The sequence below is a fragment of the Netta rufina genome (assembly GCF_964035555.1).
Source record: "Netta rufina genome assembly, chromosome: 8".
Taxonomy (NCBI): Eukaryota; Metazoa; Chordata; class Aves; order Anseriformes; family Anatidae; genus Netta; species Netta rufina.
In genome coordinates, this window is record NC_140131.1 from 20017198 (window position 1) to 20036964 (window position 19767).

The window sequence follows — 19767 nt, forward strand, 5'->3', positions numbered from 1 at the left end:
TTTAATTACACTTTTCATTCCTTTCCCATAAATCCAGTTTTATTTCCCTTATAAATAAACTAGGTTTTGCAGATAAGAAACATGTTTCCATCAACTTCCTTCGCACACAGAGTTAATATATCTTAAACTTCAAGCCAGCGGAGTTTTCAGAGCCCAGTGCACGTTAAAGCAATGCAAACCAAGCACCCCTGTATTCTGTCAGTTTATAATATCCCTTTATTTGATATATTTAAAAAAGCTACATTACATACAAGGAAGTTTAACTTCAGATAAATCCCACTTAGATTACTAAATATAGTTAAAACATCCCCTTTAAAATACAGGTGATTGGGTTTTGGTTGTTTTTGTGTTTTTGCTGGATTTTTTTTTTATTGATGATCCCTTATTTGTAAACCTTATTTGCTATGTATGGACAGATTTTTGTCAACAGCAACAACTAACCAGTAAGACTCACCTTTTTGTCATTTATTTCAAGGTTCCTACAGAATGCCCAGGAGCACATTTAGGAATCAGTGTATGTATGTGTTTATCTGGTCCTCTAAACAATAAAACTTTTCACAGCATTTCACTCAGTGAGAAATCTTTTTAAAGCACCCTGGTAATTAATTCACCCCATCCGTGGTTACCTGTGAGTTTTTATTATCCTAAGCTGCCCTCACCAAGACTCACACACCTCACTTATTACTTTCAGAGGCTCTCTTTGAACTTGAGCCTACTAATTAGGATGAAGAACAATAGTGAACAGCAGAATGTGTTGGACAGCACATATTATATACAAATTCTTGATTAACAAATTCAAACTTTAAAGGAACTGTTTGGCTAGCCAGAAGCTAACTAGAGTTACAGCAGCAGAACATTCGGCAGCATTTCTTTACCGAAGCACTTAAGGACACACTCAAATGTGAACTCTTACTCAGCCCACATACTAAAAACAACTAAAAATTTATTGAATGCTTCTAATAAGAAGTACAAGCAAGGGAGAAACATTAAGTTGGAATCCAAGCTTTTTGGAGTTAAATGCACTGAACATTAAATAACTACCGATTCTAGCGCTGGCTTGGAGGGAGGCCCTGAAGTATCTTCATTTTTAACAACAATAAAACACATACTTTTCAAACCTATATTTCACCCAAGAATTATAATACCTTCAAAACCAGAGTGAGATTTACTGCCCTTCCAGCATTTTCTAACCAAATACCACAAAAATGCTGTTCTTGCAGAATGTCAAGGAGAGAAAAGGGCAAAGGAGCAAAATCCAATCCATGCTCAAGTTGGTAGCTAAGGAAGTTTGTCTATGTTGCAGTGAGATTCCCATCTGCATTTCATTGCAGCTAGCATGAACCCAATCAGTGCAGGTTAAATATACGTCAGATCAGTGATTATTGTGTTCTGACCTCTGTGAACAAGTCGGACATTACACATTCCTGCTACATATTGCAGTAGTTAAGGGATCAATGCTGCTTTAAAAATATATATATTTTATGCTACACATGCTTCAATTTTTTCATGCAATGCGTATTTCTTGTAGTATTTCAAGAAATATTCAAGCTGTTTTGTCACTGTCTGAATTGCTCTAGTGGAAGGTATTAGATCTAGACTCTGAAAGCCCAAGCTCGATTCATCATATTATTGTAATGTTTCTTTCAAGACCTCAGGTATGGCCACTCCGGATCCCATGCTCCCTACCTATAAAATAGGGATGATACAACCACTCCTCATCAGAAGGTTGCTGTGAACAAATGCATTTCATTTTGTAAAATGTGCCTGGGAAGAGCTAATGGGTCCTGAATACGTGCCATATAGAAAAAAAAATACCAATTAATATATTGCATCATCTTTTCTGACACTACCAACAGCTCTAAACAGGCTACCACAGACTAATTAAATCCCTCAGGGTATGCTTCCACAGCTGCTGAAACCAGCTGAAGGTAAGGGCTGCTGGCAGGTCCCAGCCTCTCCCCATCCCATGTGTTCTCTCAGGCTTGAGAGCTGGTTCATGGTGTTAAACTAGAAGAAACTAACCCTGTTAAACATTTCACCAACTTCGGTGTCTCAACAGGTCCACTGCAGGCTCAGATGAACTTCAGTGGTGCACAGGATGTGACCATCCCACGTGGCAGAGGGTGCAGAGATATTGTTGGCAAGAGCAGAGTTATCAAGTTGGCTTCACCACAACCACCCCCTCACTAGTTTGAGCACGGTAAACAGCTTTCAACACTTAGCAGAGGTCAAGCAATCACAGCTATAAACAACTCAGCTATTTACTACCTGCCATTATGACTGGCTCCACCAACACCATTTAACACCAGCACGGATTCATCATTACCAATTCCAAAAAAAAAAAGTGTTTCTTAAAATCCTAGACTTGTATCACTTATAATGCAACCATACTAACATGAAGAGCACTGAGCCCACAACAGGCTTCATGTCTTCCCAGAAAGGCTGCAGATGCTCATGAGCATCTCAAAGGTTCTGCACTTGGTCTTGAATACAAACTGGAAGAAAATAGTACTGTGGTACTCAAGTGCCTTCACAGATCAATGATAACCATACATCTGCCAAACTATTTCAGGAAGCCACAGTCAAGTGTTGTGCATGTACAGACCATAACTTGTTTAATACAAGTCATTAATTTGGCCTCAGCTGCCTGTATTGTGCCTCTAACAGCGCGTTTCGTGGCAGTATTTCTTACCTGGAGACTATGCTGGAGCCATTGTAGAGGTCACTAGCATAGGACAGCGTTGCCAGGGGGCGGACAGAATTGTAGCGTGTGAACTTGGATAGACACTCCTGAAACTCATCCAGCTGGCTTGTGGTTCTGCTGTCATCTAGGGAGGGGTACCAGAGTTGGGGAGGATGAAGAATAATAAGGTGAATAAACACAGCAGCAAACAATCATCAAAATGCATATCTTCATGTGACACCACATCTGCCTGTTATTTGGGAAGGATTCTTGGTCAAAAACAGGTTTTATTTCCCACCTCTAGCATTCCCTGAAGGCAGCAGGATTTTCAGAGTGTAAATTAAGTCTTTCCAGTGAACCTACTGCATTGAGAATCCGCCTAGTGATCACAAATACAGCTTTCCTGGTAGATGAGCTCACTTATTTTAGTCAAATTCAAAGCCCGTAGGCCACGAAGATTATTAACAGAAAATCCTTAAGCACATCAACATGCAGCGTAAAGAATATGTCTAGCATTCAATGGAAGTGAAAATATATTCCCTTTCCCCTGAATTGTACTTCAGTTACAATATGCCTACATTTGGTGTCAATTACATTCCAAATACTTCTAGCAGAAAATATTTCTCTTGTTACTCCAAAAGCAACAGAGCTAGGGGAGAGCTGTTTCATGGCTGGAGAAGGGAGACAAGCATGAAACCAGAAGACTCCCTGAGCTGTAAGCTTTGTGGAATTATGACCTTCAGCAGACAAGGTGAAATTGAGCCAGCTTGAATAATGATAAACATTCTGTGGAAAATGGAAGTTTGCTACAAAAGTTAAAACTAAATTGCAGTATAGATAACTAAAAATTATTCCCTGCAACCTCAAGTCCTAACTTTCCTCAGTACGAATGGAATTTTGTTTAAACTGTTTTAAAATTTGGAATTTCCTAAATAAGGAAAAATTCCTAGCTTACAGCAATGCCCTGTGGACAAGCCAGCTTTCCTGAAAGTGATCACGCATCTGCAGTCAAACACCAGACAGAGCCCTCAGGCTTTGCAACTACCCCCAGAATTTGCAGCAGTTCCCCCTTTCTTCCTCTAACGCTACACTTCTGTTGTCTTTTTGCACGATAGTGTAAGAGACCAAGCTGAGAGCAGTGATCACTAACACACAGCACCTCAGTTTACAGGCAGGCCAGCATGCAAGTCACAGCACTGCACACCTCGCCTTCTGTTAGACTACTGCAGCAGCAGCGTGCACACTCCTCACTTGTGCCTCTGAAGTCATGAATTCATGCTCTAGTTATCCTTATCAGTTCCTTATCAATAGCATGAGGAAGTGACAAAGCTCAACTCCCTAGAAGTCTTTGGAAATAGTGGGGTGAAAAGAAAAACAAGGTTTCAATGGTAAAATTCAACTATGATTTCTGGTGGGAAAACAGAATAATCACTTTCTGCACCTTGGTAATTCCCTGCCATCAGAAATAATTATACTGCTCCACAGTCATAAGGCATTTTGAAGTCTCCCTCACACACTGTTTAATGTTTGATTGTATAAAGGAACAGGGGAGGCCAGTAATTAGCATGTTTAAGGGTCCTGGCTGTGGGTACATTACCCATGTCAGATGGATCAAAATAGGCAAAATGAACAAAGTACTGCTCTAAATTAAATCATCTGCACCTGACCACTACAGGAAACAGCTTGAGAAGTATGTAAACATCAGTCAGTATTTTTCAAAGACTCCTTCCTCCTCCTTTGACACTTTAATAGGCGCAAATAGCTGCTACTCTTCCATTTCCCATATTTTGAGATCAAGCACACAGTCCTCCTATAATTTATTCTGTATCTATGCCTGGAAAACCAAGTGTTATTTCTCAAGACATTTTCCCTGTCAAAGTGCAAGGCCATTTCATAATTACAGTTATATTACTTCTCCACTCCTTAGTAGAAGGCTCTCAGGCATCTCCTGCAAAAACATATATCTTGCAAAAAGCATATAGCCACATTAAATCCTATTTAAAATGTGTCAAAAAGCAGGAATGACTCCGAATAGAAGAAAACCTAATTAAGTATTACAGGTTATCCCTTATTTAGGGAAAAACTCACACTTGCAAATCCTCCACTCTTGGTGCAGCTGACACACAAATAAAACAGTTTCATCGCATTCATATTTATAGTTCCAATTATGAAGAAGGATGCCTTCCACAAGGGAATGCCGGGAAAAGTCCCATTTGTTATCCTCTGTTAATAAAGGTATTATTTTAACATGAACACAGTTATGCATCACCCAGATAACACTGTATGAAAGCATCTCAGTGTGATCTGTGAAGTGCTGTAGTCTGCAAAGCATTGCTAGCACTTCAGTGCAGACAGGCTGGTCATACACAAGCAGCTTCTCCAATCTTCCAGCTCCTGAAGCACTCTCCCAGTGTGTCACACTCTGTTAAAGTTATGCTGCTGTGCACAAGACCTGAGCCAGGCACCACCCTGAAATAGATATGCCCAGGTCTTTCACCCAAGTATGAGCTCCCCTAAAATGTCTGGTAGCCTTTAAAAATAAAGGCTATTTTTTAAAAAAAATGAAAAAAGAAATAAGACCTTGATGATTTTGAAGTGGATAAAACTCAAACTAAATCCACAGAGGAGAGCAGCAGGAATTTCTGCCCTGGCTTGCTTGCTGATACGTCCTCTGGAGGTTGATCCTTGCCTTCCAAGGCTATGAGGGAAGATATTCCGCCGCAGCAACCTCTGCCTGGTTCCCTCTTAAGCCTCTGAGGTTTCTCTCATCCCTGGTGGCTCCCCACTCATTCTTGCGCTCTGCCCTTCTTTGTATAAGCTGAGGCTCAGAGCCTGGTGTGGCAGATCTCTTGCGTGCCACAGCTCATCATACAGAACTTCCCCCCAAAGCTTGCTTCTTCCCCAGGGGAGCCAGAGAACAACCCTCCTCTCCCTCAAGAGGCATTCATTTGACCCATTCATTTCTGAGGAGAATCTTCTTATGTAATTAAGAACCATCCATCCTCTATGTAACAATTACTCTAGCTGCTGTCACAGTGTTACTCAATTATGAATGAGGCAATCTAGGCAACTGTGAAAACAGCTTCTAATTCTACAAAACAAGTATTAAATCTAAGGTGTGCCCCATGGGATAATGACATGCCTGCACACTCAGCTTGTATGCTTCAAGCCATTTTTTAACCAAGACTCATGATCTAGACAACATGCAAGTGTCATATTGCCTGTTAAATATGTAAGCATTTATCAACTTGTTTTTACTTCTGCAGTACTTTGGTAGTAACGTTTTAACTGCTGCGTTTATACCACACCTAGTAGAAAGGCTACCCAGGCACTGCTTTCAAGCATTCACACCTTGAGGACAAGCATCGGTGAAGTTGTTTGTTACACATTATGCCCTTTCACAGTACAGCATTACAGCACAATATACAGCTCCCTCCTAAATGATGGAATCATTTTATAAGCTTAAAAACCTCAAAGATCAGTCAAAAACCTAGGTGGGATTATTTGAGTTATACACAAATATGCAGAGCAAAATTCCCAGGCAGGGAAAAGGTAAAGGCTGCTCTCTCTTTTCTGCAGACTAGGACTGTAGAAGTTAACTAATGTCAGGAGCTGAACACTGAGCAAGAACTCACCTGAGACACGTGTCATCCTTGTGGAAAAATAGCACTGCTCTAGGTCCTCAAAGTGAGCCGTGAGCCGCTTCCGTCGTGAGGCTAGCGTGCTGTTATACCAGGGCTGCTTTTTGGTCTGAATGGAGGAGAGAACCTTCTTCAGAAAAGTAAAGCCAGGCCCGGGTTCTATTTCAGTAGATTTTAATAAATTGCAAACAGTTTATAGATTATATCTGGCTAGTTAAAAAGTTTACAGTGACAATAAATCTCTTATTACTATCAACAGTTATGCTTAGAGTCTCATATTGTCAAGTTACAGGGTGCAGACGAGCAGCTGCTTTTCAACAGTACTTGTTTTCTGAATCTTTGCAAATTCAGCTTCATACACAGAATAGCAGCAACCCCCGGAGCTTCCAGTTCTCACACCACATGGACTTGGGCATTCTTGCTAGAGCTCTGAAAAACTGCTTGAAAAGAGGGGTTGTTTATTTTAAGGAGGTAGTTACTAAATTATTTCTTTTAAAGTAACTCAGTAACTATAAAATAAGCAAATGAAGCAGAGATACACTAAGACACCATCAAGTTCAAAGGTTAGTTGAAAAGAAGTCCTTGGAAATATAAAAATCATTTCCCAATCTACACAAGCAGCAGTAGTGAGAGACAGAAGCAAGGGACTGAAACTGCATCCACCACCTCTCCCCCAAGAAGAACCAGAAAACCAAGTACTTGCTGTAATCACTAGTGAAAGGAACAAATTCCTCTGTTACAGGAGAGGCATGAAGAGCACCTTGCTTTTAGTTAAAGTCTCACACATCACACTTGCTCAAAGCTAATGAGGAAACGCTAGGAGATCCAAGAACCATCAAGCTCCATAACGAAGGCTTCCTAGTGAGCACCCCGAACGTGCACAGGGGCTGTAGTGCCACTCACCAGCACTAACAAAACCCATCCAGCACACACCAGGAAGGACTTAACTCCCCCTCAATCCATGCAGGAGAACAGGCTGCATGCATTACAACCATCCAGAAAGCTACCAAGGATTAACTAAGTTTATAACCTAGTCTGAAGTTCTTACAGCTGTATGAACAGTATCTTAACTTATAAGGAGGAAAGCAAACCCCAAGCCACAAGATCTCCAAATGTCAGCTCCTGTGCGAGGCCCCCAGCTATGTGCTGGCATCGTGACTCACAACCACACGCTGACTGTGCCTCTGCTCAACAGCTTCTTTCTTCTTGCAAGCAGCTCCAATCTCAAAACACAGCTCCAACGCTGGGAAGTACTTCTACCTCAACACCTTTTAACTGCAATTTTCTAAAGCTTCAACAGCTTTAAGAGAGCTTTAATGGAACACTCTTATGGCATCTCTCTTAATTTGGAGCACCAGCCTGCGAGGGCTCCAGCCTCTCTCGGCACACCAGAAGCACGAAGGGCTCAAAACAACTCCAAGTGCTGAGCAGCAAGCACTTCAGTCTTGTTAAGACAAACTGCCTGCAACGTGATGAGTGATATAACCCAAGCCTAAATCTGCTAGATGGGTCTGGTACACACCGAGGTAGCCCCTGTGTTTTGAAGCAGCTTGCCTGCCATTTCAGACAGCTGCTTGGTCTCCAGAGGAAAATCCCCCTGGAGCAGGTCTCCAGTGATCCAGCTGTCCTGGGAACCCATCTGCATTAAGCCATCTTGACATGATGCTCAGCAGCTAAGGATTTTAAGCAACTCTTTTTTTTTTTTTTTTCTTTTTAAAACCAAACCATGTGATGAGCTTCTAAGCAAACAAGTCTGCTTCACAGCTACTTGTTAAGCAATGCCAGGAAACAGGAGTGAAGAAATAATGGGAAATAAGAGAAAACTGCTCACTGTGTTATGGAAACTAAGAAACCTGTTATGGTTGTTCCAGCTGAGAACATTAGTTAAGATTACTCTTATCAAGAGTTATTCTTCTGCCTGAACTCCAGTAGGCACCCCAAGGAGTCCTCTTAAACAGAAAGAGCTTCATAGCTGTATACAAGCTCCTGATTGCCAGCAAAAACGAGAGGTACTGCAACTAAATACTACCTGCAGGATTCCCCAGGACCTATGCAACTTGTCCACTGTTTATTTAAAATTGTCCTGTAGCTCAGTGATATATAAATTCTTCTTTAAGAACACATTTGCAAGCAATGCCAAGAGTCATCATATCAGGAAAGCACGATATGCTGTCCATTCCAGCATGGCTGTGTACTGCAGCTGTACTGAATCTAAGATTTCTGGTGTGACTGACAGTTTAAAGTACACAATTGAATTTACATTCTTAGAACTGTTTTTACTGTAAATAACTTTTCCCTGTAAACTCTTGTTGAAATGAGACTACCTTTGAATGAAAGGCTTAAGAGTTCTCTCTCAACTCCCGATCCAAACATACATTAAAGTTTGATTAGCAAATTTGCACTGGAGAATACAGTCTTTGCACTGTCAAGGACAAAAAATCACATTTGAGGACAAAAAATTACTCTCACAAATAAGACTGTCACAGGAATGACTAGAAAATCTAGGTTGTTTGTTCTGTGCAGTACAGCTATGCCATTTCTTTCCACTTCAAAGGAAAAATTAAAGCACCGAGGCAAGTAGTGCCAGCGGAGAACAAACACACACTATAACACATCAGTCCCGAACATAAAACCCCCACCGAGAATTTACATGCCCTTTAGAGCATGGTGGAGCTGCAATCCTTCTTTCAAGCAAAAACCTCACAGACCACAGTATCAGGAACTACAAACTTCCTTCCACAGGCTAACATAGGAAAGTTTCTCATGACCAATTAGTTACACAGCTGCAAAAAGCCCCAGATTCAGGTCTATCAGTTACTGTCAGACAGGATCCAGCAGCACTTGCACCTGTTAATTTGCTAGTTGCTTAATACTTGTGTGCCCACCAACAGAGCACCAGAGACATGAGTTTGCATGTAACCAGCAACCAGCCTAAATAAGAACTTCTCTATAACCAAACCCCTTTTGAAGCAGTGAGCTGGATACCAGTGTGATCTTCACAGCTCAGCTGATCTGCCCCCAACTGACAGCACTGCCATGGGTTTGGAGCTAGGCCACGCACGTCGAACCGAGTTTAGAGGCTGCCTGCCAAACTGCTTCATTATGTGCTCAACTTCTTGCCCTTTGCAATATGAAGTCTTAGTACAGTTTGTAAGGCCCTAACAATGACAGACTACAAGACAACTGTACGTTTGGAGAACAACTGTTCCTGTATTAGAAATCAGATTTGATCCAAAACTATTTAGGTCAATGCAAAAGGTGAGGAATTTACATCCCTTCCAAAATACTGCTGGCTTGAAGAGATGGAGAGCAAAATGTGTCCCCCCGCCTTGGTAGAGTCAGCTTTGGGAATTAAGTCACAATCTAAATACACTAGATTAATTTTCTTTGTCTGCATTACTATGAACATTCATTATCATGAACAGTCATTTCTGAGGCTAAAATCATAGAATGTCTCGGGTTGGAAGGGACCTCAAGGATCACCCAGTTCCAACCCCACCCCCTGCCATAGGCAGGGACACCACCCACTAGATCAGGTTGCCCAGGGCCTCATCTAACCTGGACTTGAACACGTCCAGGGATGGGGCATCCACAGCCTCTCAGGGCAACCCTGTGCCAGTGCCTCACCTCCCTCTGAGTGAAGAATTTCCTCCTAACCTCAAATTTAAGTCTCCGTACTTTTAGGTTATAAACCATTCCCCCTTGTCGTTATCTGATGGACTAAAGAGTTTCTCTCCTTCCCGCCCCCCCCCCCCTTTTTTTTTTTTTTTTTTTTAATGTAAGACCCCTTAAAGGGCTGAAAGGTTGCAATAAGGTCTCCTTGTAGCCTTCTCCTATAGGATGAGCAGCCCCAGATCTCTCAGCCTCTCTTTGTAGGAGAGGTGCTCCAGCCCCTTGAGCATCTTTGTGCCCTCCTCTGGACCCACTCTAACAGCCCCACATCCTTCTGGTGCTGGGGACCCCAGACCTGGACATAGCACTGCAGGTGGGGCATCACCAGGGCAGAGCAGAGGGGGACAATCCCCTGCAGTTTGCCCTCATAACCAGTTAAAGCAAGAGGCCAGTTCACTGGCACCCTGAATTGTGTTATGTTTTTCTTAATCTCTCCCCAACCTCCACATCTGCTACTCCTTTCCCCCGTGTGCAGACACATGTATTACCTTACCTGAGAACTGCCACTGAAGCCTGGAGGCTGGCTGTACTCCGTGGAGTCAATAATACTACTGCAAAACCAAAAGAAATAGTCTGCTTAAATCACTGTACAATCATCCTTTATCATTTCCAACCCATTTTTCTCTCCCATCCTCTTACATCCTGTAGAACCACTTGCCTTTGAAATCCATTTTACAGACAGGGAGCACAAGGTTGTTTTTTGTCTGGGGGGCTGGGAGGGATGTAGGTTTTCTTGTTGTGTTTTTTTTTTTTTTTTAAATACAGGATGTCTACAACAGAATGCTGATCATCTTTGTATATACAAGAAATTTGCTTACTGTCACACACAATTAAGTGTAGCGCAATCTAATAATTTTTAATTAGAATGCGAAGTCATCTTCTGTACAAAATATGCAGGGTAGGACATTCTGAAAATAACATGCCACCAATGGATTTCACTTCCTTTGAAAAAAGGGAAATTTAATGCTGTGACATTTGAAACAGCACCATGAACAAGAAGATAGAGGAACCAACTTAAGGAAGACAAGTGTTCACGGCATTTCTGAATCAATACAGGATACCAGCAACAAAACATAGAATTAAACCCAATACCGACAGCCAGGATTATTACTGGAAACCGCTACCATGCATAATCAGTATTTATGACACAGCATACTTTAAATCGCTGTTTTCAAAAACATATGCTAACTCCAAAAATTCAACTTCCAAAGAATGCAAAAGCATCTGATACAGTCAGAATACAGGTGGTTCAGTATTCTTATACACATGGGCAAAATATTTAGCCATCAGAATACAACACCAGAGCCAGATTAAAACTTACTAAAAAATTTAAAATACAGGTTAACATAAAAGAATACCGTTTTAATAGTTACAGAGAACACATTGTAAATATCATCATGGCTTGTTTCTGGAAATCTTTATTCTGTAACTCACTTCTGCTATGTCACTTGGCTTGGACAGAAAAGAAGCTATGCTCATTATTCTCAGTTTTACTTATACGGTAACCCTGGATTTAAGCACTGCTTGGGAAAATTGAAGGTTTCTTTAAAAAGCTGCCAGAACATTGGTTTGTCCTGGTTTTGTACAAGACAGTTGTGCCTCTTGGTGTTTATGTAATAGCTGCCAGAACTGATGCGTACACTTGACATCCTTGGTCATAAAACAAGTGGTCTGGCTGAAATGCCAGTCAGGGTACCTGCAAATCTAGAAGGATGAAATAGTGGTACTAGTGCTTAAATATTTCTCTGAATGTTTTAAAGCTCCCCTGGAGGTAGAAGGAAGTAGAAACAGATGATGAGAGATGATTTTAAAGTATCGCTAGTGGCTAACTAGCGAGATGAGATTGATTGGAGTTCTGTTACAAGCAAGACAAAAGCTACAAACAAAGAAAATCTAAGGGATAAAAATCATTATCTGCTGCTAGCTATTGCAGGGAGAAAGCAGCAGAGCTTTTTCAAGCACGGTCAGGGACAATGAACTTTAAATTAGAATGTGGCCACAAGAAATAATGAAACACGTACAGCAGATCCTGCCAGGAACAGCATGAGTAAGACACTTGGCTGGAAAGCAATGAAAAAGTACTCCACTCCGAGACAGGTATAGTGGCAATTAACAGCAAAACACAGAGACTTAGAGCGTCTAGTCTCGTTCTGCTGCAGGTTGTCTGGTGATGTAGAGCCTTCAAGAGTGCAGACGTCATTTCCCTAACCAGAATACAAATTCAAAGTCATTTCTGTGCAGAGCCTGTAGCAGAGTTAGCTGGCATAAGCTTGTATGTTTTCCTTTTAAAAAACAGGAAGCAAATAATCAGAAAAATGCAAGTTTCCTCTAAACTCTTCTTAAGAAGCTGCAGCAGTAGGCTCAGTTAAGAGATCCAGCTACACTAAAATGACACATTTTAAAATCTGGAACAAGAAGAACAGCAACGCAGCAACCTGTGGTCTATAAATCACATTTGTTATGGTCTTATGCGTGTGAAGAGTAATTAGAACAAATGGAGGGGAAGGAGATCAGGATTTTGATAACTGACCCTGAGTTACCAGGCAACTAATTTTTAGATCAGAATCTTTCCTGAGAAATGCCTATTAGAGTGATCGTTTGTTATTGCTAGTACTACCTGAACAGCTAGTCACAGAAGTTGCTTACTTGTATCTCTTGTTTGCACCATTTACTGATAGCAAAAATAGCACATGCGCCTGTTCAGAAAAACCCTACCCAGAACTATTTGTTCTTTTCCCTATTCTTCCCATCTTGTTCTCTATTAGTATACAAACCCAGCAATCTGCAATTCTGTAAACAAGTGCCATGCTATTACCCAATTGAATATTTCATCATACCCTGAACAAGCATAAGGGGAAAATGTTTGTTTCTTGAAGCAGAGAGTGTATTGAACACGATAGCATTCACTTTTTTGCTAAGGGACTTAAAAAGGAAGATGGGTGGGAGGCACTGTAGTTTCACATTTTCAATCTGTTTGGGATAGGAAACAAAGCTATTAAAGATGAGAAGAAACAGAATTAATGGAGCAAGCTTGTAATTCGGAGGAAGCAGATGAGTAAGGACAAGTCACCAGAAACCAGATAAAACTTGGAATTCCAGAGAACTATATTCTTGAGCTTTAAATTCAAAGGCTAAAGAAACTATTTTTTAGATCTCAGCTTGGATCCTTGGCCTTGTGCTATTTATGACACAAAATAGTAAATTTATATGACTATTTAATTTCAGTGTATTAAGCATGTTAACAAGTTATATTCTTTATTAAATATACATACTATTTTAATTCTGTTAAAATATTAAACTTGCAGATACTTAAACTTCTAACTGAAGTTAAATGAAGGAAGTGAAGCTATCTCAGAAACATTTGTATTTCATTCTTACTGATTCACAGCATCAATAAATGCACTTTGAAGATTAAATATATCAGTTAACATAGAACTGGAAAAACCAGCAGATTAAAGCTCCTATCAGTTGTTCTGCACTATTCTTTCCAATAAGGAGTAACAGCTAATTCATGAGATACTCTCCAGAACTTTTATTTAATGATGAAAAGAGAATGAATTTCAAGGGGTAGAAGTTTCCGGAATCAGAGGTTGGGTAATTTAAGCCAATTCAATTACTTGAAATACATAAAAACAACTTCTGAATAGGACAGGGATAGAAGCTGCAACAGCCAGGCAAAAAGTGATACCTGTTCAAACACCACCTTCACCTACTATTTTCTTTGCACACTCAGAACTACCTCTAACGCAGCAGTGTCAGTAAGAAATAGAAAAGCAGGTCTTACACAGAGAGAAGGCAACTCCAAACACTACAGAAAAACCCTAAACACTTTGTTTTACCACACTCTTGGTATTGTTTTGTAACAGGGGAAAACAACCTACAAAGGTTCAAGACCCAGCCAAGACGGAACTGGACAAACATAATAAGACCTGGCAAAAACACAAACTCATGATCTCTGCACCTGCCATAATCTGATCCACATCATCTCCCAGCAGACCTTAGCTGAAGCTCCCTGAAATATTCGAGACATTATCTTGCATCTTCAAAAGCAAGAACTGAAAACAACTGACCCTAGCACACAAAATAAGCAGGCATGAAGAAATAGTAAGAACTCTCAGACTGAAACCAGAGTAGGTCACACGCAGCAGATTTGTGAACTCTTTCACGAAGGGTCCTGGGCTTAAAATATTTTCTCAGGTGTCAACAGGTTTCAACAGAAAGTTCTTTGGGAGCTTGTTTGTTAACTCGCCCCAAGTAACACACATCTACTCATAAATACAATCTTCCTAGAAAAAAGGTTTCTAGGCCTGAAGCCATTCAACATAGAAGTAACAAGTCCAGCCCAACCCATGCCTAAGTTTTCCTCAAGTAGCAGTAACTTGAAACAAACCACAAGCAAAACTGTTTAATAGCCAATAACCGGAGAACTGGTAGAACCTGACAAAAATCTCATCTTCACAAAACTGCTGCTTAGCAGAACAGCAGTAACCCACATGAAGATGCACCTGCATCCAAAAATTGGGCAAACAGCAGAGTAACAAACACTGCTCTCATCCATCTTGGCCATATTCCCATCCCTTCCCTCAGGGCCAACTAGAATTTCCTAGAAATGAGAGATACTTGTCTCTATATCCAGAAACAGCATCTCAGTAAAAGCCCCAGCTACTACTGCTACGCTCCATAACAAAGCACTATACCGAAATGTCTGCAGGAGAGGAAATCTGATCGTTTCTTTCTCACTTCTGTACTACCAGGTTTAGAACCCCTAGTTGTAGAAAAGGTACTGAGAAAATTTTATAACAAAGTCAACCACAAAGAACTCTACTATTAGGAAAATACACTTGGGAGAAGTAGTAGAGATGATCATTTAATAACATAACTTGGCCCTGTAAAATCTGAGCTTTCCTACAGCCAAAAAATAGGGCTATGAAGAAGTGGAACACTACAAACCCTGGCACGTGCAACTTGGACATAAGAAGTATCTGCAATTTTGTCATCAAGAAACCAGACTATGCAATATTTCAGACAAAAATCCACATTGAAAGTATGTTGTTAGAAATATATTTCATTAAATCAAATCAGACATTAAAACATGCATACTCTTGATTCTGTTTAAATCTGATTCTGTGAGCCTATACCTTTAGCCACTCATGCTGAGTGGAAAAGCTATAGGACAACAGTATCATACAAAATTTAGACTTTTCATATGCGAAGCAAAACTGCATAGTGTTCAGGAAAGGTAGTATGTATTTAATAGTAACATTTCATACCATAGCAAAGGCATAGAATTCAAGTTAACTAATCCATTCTACATTTAAAATTATCAGCTTTCCACAGTATCTGGGTAAGAGATGTGGTTTTTCATCCAACTGTAGTCTCAGACGGTGTTTGCTTTCTTTGTTTTCACTGCTTTCTTCTGCTAGAGTTTGTATCAATCAAAAACAGAACAGGTAAATACTGTATGGTACTCAAAGTCTAGTTTTGCTTGTGTTTTGTGCATTGCATGGAAAAGACTAACAAGCATAGTGCAATATGTACAGTCCCAAATCCACATTCCGAGTTGCAAGGTCCATACCTGTGCGAAGGTGAAGGAGCTTCGAACTGTGGCACTGTACTGTCCTCACTGACTGGGGAATACAAGCCACTCATTTCCTGAAACAGAAAGCCACATTACAGCAAAGCTGACAATACATGAATACATGAACGTTTCAATATATGGTATTTACAGAGGTGTTTTTTTCCCCTCCAAGCAAATAACCAACTGTATCTGCATTTCTTCAGCTTCCACCTAGAAGTCGTTATACTTTTCCTTTCAGTTTCGCTCCAATTGTGTTTATGAAACTCCACAGTGATTCCCCCCCTGCCCCAAAAGAGCAGTTATGAAGCTTATATTCAAAAAGAAAAAAAATGATTCAGTTAACATCAATGGCCTCTAACCCAGTACCTCTCAAACATAGCAGAACAAGCAAGCTCTAACCACAGTTCTGACATAGATGCAAGCTTTTATCTATAGCCTTCACAGCTATAAAGTCATGTTGGATGTGGGTCAGGGCAAGAACGGCCAAAAGAAGGCAAAGCAAAGGTGGCATCGTGCCTTAGACTTGAAAGAGGATATATCAACCTTCTGTGGGACAGATGCACAACAGAAACTTTGCACATGAACTTGGCTTTGTCACTTGAAGACTAAATCACTGCAGTGCACCCAGTAGGAGATTCTATCTTTAACCCATTTGAGAAATGAAAGCTATGAAGGATGCTGCAGCTCATTAGGTAGGGGGGCAAGGTGTTCCAGGACAACATTACTGGAGCTTTTTAAATTCCCACTAGGTGCCCATTAGTTGTTAGGTAGAAAGTAAGATATTTGTGACAAAAGACATCCCAGACTTCAGAGGTCAGCCGTAAGGTCACTGTCACACACTGGATGCATATTCCAGCTGCCGTCCACTGAAGGGCTTGATTAAAGAGCAGAAAAGCAGGGAGCTAGATATTCTTCAAGGAATCCAACAGCTTTGGGAATAGCTTCTCCTAAATCTGAAGGCCTATTTTACCAGTCTAACAAGCAAATTTATATTTATTTCCCAAGAATGGGAAGATTCAGGAAAGCCAGCTTGTTACCTACCAAGCTATAATTTGTGCAGCTATCATCTGAAGGGAAGTTCTGGCGGTTGTCAGTTTTATTTATATTTTGATTATTCGTCAGCATTTATATGAATTGTAAGTGAATGAAGAAATCTAATAGGCTTTTGGGCAGTGCATGGAAGCTGGCAGTGAAGCAGCAGACATGCAAATTGATTTCCAAGAAGCTCTAAGGGAACTCTGTTTTTGAGAGGTGGCCAAATTTGATGCATTCGTGAAAGTTGCCTATTTCACAATCAAAACACTAAAATGATTACAGGGAAGGACCAAACAGAAACCAGAAGAACTAAGTAAGTACAGAAAGATTACGCTGATGGGTTTACAAATACTTAAAGAATAATTGTTAAAGTCTAAAGAGATCCCTACCAAAATTAGAAGAATTACATCAGGAAGTAGCAGATTCTTTCTGCTTTGACGTGACAGGAGCTGGTTCTGTTCCTACCCTGCCTCTGTGTTACAGCTCTCTCGTGCACCCCAGTACATCTCCATCCTAAGAGTGGCACACTTAAAATTTAAATACCCTGTGCAAACAGCCAGAATAGGGCAACAAACAAAAATCAGTTACAATCAATAAACCAGCTGTTGATTTCTGGTGGTTATTCTAAAATACTTACTACCCATACAAAGAAATTGAAAGATATGATTATATAAGAGATAAGTTTCCATAAAGCGCCCTCTTACCAACCTGCAGCTTGCACACATCAACTATATGAACAAATTAAAGAAAGAACATCATCTGTTCGTTTTCCCATTACTGAACCCAACACCATAAATTTAACACAGCAGCCCCACAGCAAGGCAGACAGCTTGATGGAAATGAAAAATTGCCAGAGTTGGAACACTGGGGCACCTCACCTCTACTCGTTTAATATCTTCTTCCAGAACACTTAGCTCCTTCTGGATCTGTTCCAATTGCTGTGGATAAGAGAATGAGAGAAATCTAAATCAATCTGCACTGCACCACCACCATAAATAAAGATCTCTTTAGGGAGAAACCTTAACCATTTTAATTAGCATACTACATTATTCAAAAGTCAATAGGCAGTTCATATGCACAGATTAACGCAAGTAGGCATGCAAACTACATTCAAGACAAAGTTGCTATCATGTAACGGTAAAAAAAAAAAAAAAAAAACAAGAGCATGAGGTACTTGGATTTTAATCACAAAGAGACCCACATTATGCAAGTAATGCTTCTGTAGTCCCCCATGCAAGATATTTACCTTCCATGCAAGGTATTTACAACTAGTTTACAAGCACTGAACATGATCTGGGAAAAACACCATGAACAAGACAGCAACCATTTTATCCTTTAATATGAAATACTTTACTAAAACTATTAAGGGTGTTTCTCTCACTGGCAGCTAACCTGCCAATTGATAATTTAATGTTACTGGCAAGATTTTCAGATTGGCAAAAAATACCTGTTATGACCAGGGAGAGATTTGCTCCTGGCACCAACCATCATGGTGTTTCTTTCAAGGTGAACTACTTACCTCGGTTACATCACAGACAGTGGTCAACCTAACCAAGGGCTGTCTTTGAAAGGGTCAGACAGGAACTTACACACTCGGTCATTCTCTTTCCCTTCTGTGGGTCACACTGGTTTTGGGGAATACTTTTCAGTCAATATCCCAGCTTTGCTCGTTTCTCATAACTGAGAGGACATGGACTTGAAGACTACCATTTATACTGAGGCAAGAGCATCCCCTGCTTACCAGCTTGAATCCCCACCCTACTTCAGCAAACCTCTCTTGTCCAAAGACCCGCACATGCTATGCCCAGCCTTGCAAGACTCTAGCAGACTCACTTCTCTAGGTGGGAGCTCCAAGTCCGGGCCTACCCTGACCAATCCCAGCTCCAGTGTAAGCCTGGTTCACCAAGACACACAGCCCTAATGAAGAAATTGAGAACTGGAAGCCCAGCTGACTTGCCTCAACTCGCAATAAAAAGCTGCAGACAGCTAGCACTGTGGCATTTGACCAGAAGCTATTACCAAGTTGGCAAGTCCACTGAAAGCACACTAAGCACAACGCATTTTTTGAAGGCTTGACAAATTTTTTGCTTTCAGAATTTACAAGGGAATATCAAATAGTCCAAACCCAAAATTATTAGTATCGCATTACATAGTACACTTAGTATGACATATTCCCAAGAACATTTGGCAAAATACTTCCAAAGATTTACTCCCTCAAGTGCTTAGGCCTGATTTTAAAATGACAGCCTTTTGTTTTTAAGCAAACAAACCCTATCAATAACATTCCCACTGTTGATCAGCATAGCTAATTCTTATGTGTAACCCACTACTCTAATTTACCTTTTCAACATTAAGAACGGCTGTCCCTGAAGGCAGGAGAGGACTGCTGGGTCTATGTCTGTTTCTAAGATGGCCGATTCTTCCGTGAAACAACATGAGATTGTACCTGTATCCTAATCTTTCTACTCTGAAGTTTTCAGTTCGTACTTAATTTTAGTCACAGACAGCACAAGTTTAATGGTTTAAACCTAGACTGCCACAGATAATTTACAAACCACTACACCATAACAGATAATTCCATTTTCACTTGCAAAACCTACAGCAAGAATAGCAGGTGGTGCTATAGCTCCAAGATTAGTGGTAAAGCTAAGTGACACTCACACAGTATGGGTCCTGCCTGTACTCAGCTCTAGCAGTCAAATACCATTAGTCCCCCACTTTCATAAACTTCATTTAAAAATGAAGTTACAAAAACACACTGAGAAGTTCCAAAATTACAGCAAGGAAATCAGCTATTCTACAATGCCCTGGCTCATAGCCAAACGAGAATACTGAAAAATAACTGATGGTGGTTGTCACCACATAAACAGGAGAACTTTTTATAGGCACCAGAGCAGAGGCATTTTATCAGCCAGCTTTTATTAAATATTGCAGAGAACCAAAAGTACCAGATTTGGAACGTAATTTACTGGGGCTAAAGTTTCCTTCTAGTTACATTGGGGCAACTTGAACTTATCAAGCTTCACAGGTAAAGCCTAAAAATAAGGCAAGTGCATTGCATGGTTACTGTAGGAAGAGACTTCTTACCCCCATCAGCAAATGGGTTACTAATGCCCACATAGAGACCTTTTTTCTGGTAGGTCAACTTAAGTGTTTCA

General features: G+C 40.5%; 1 protein-coding gene across 1 annotated transcript in view; it reads right to left on the reverse strand.

Moving 5' to 3' along the window:
* Nucleotides 1-19767, reverse strand: part of COP1 (COP1 E3 ubiquitin ligase) — a 126610-nt gene that overhangs the window by 85893 nt on the left and 20950 nt on the right. Inside the window, 5 exon segments of the mRNA XM_084290703.1 lie at nucleotides 2693-2828; nucleotides 6319-6433; nucleotides 10490-10547; nucleotides 15572-15648; nucleotides 17488-17547. Coding sequence (XP_084146829.1) covers nucleotides 2693-2828; nucleotides 6319-6433; nucleotides 10490-10547; nucleotides 15572-15648; nucleotides 17488-17547 — 446 coding nt within the window.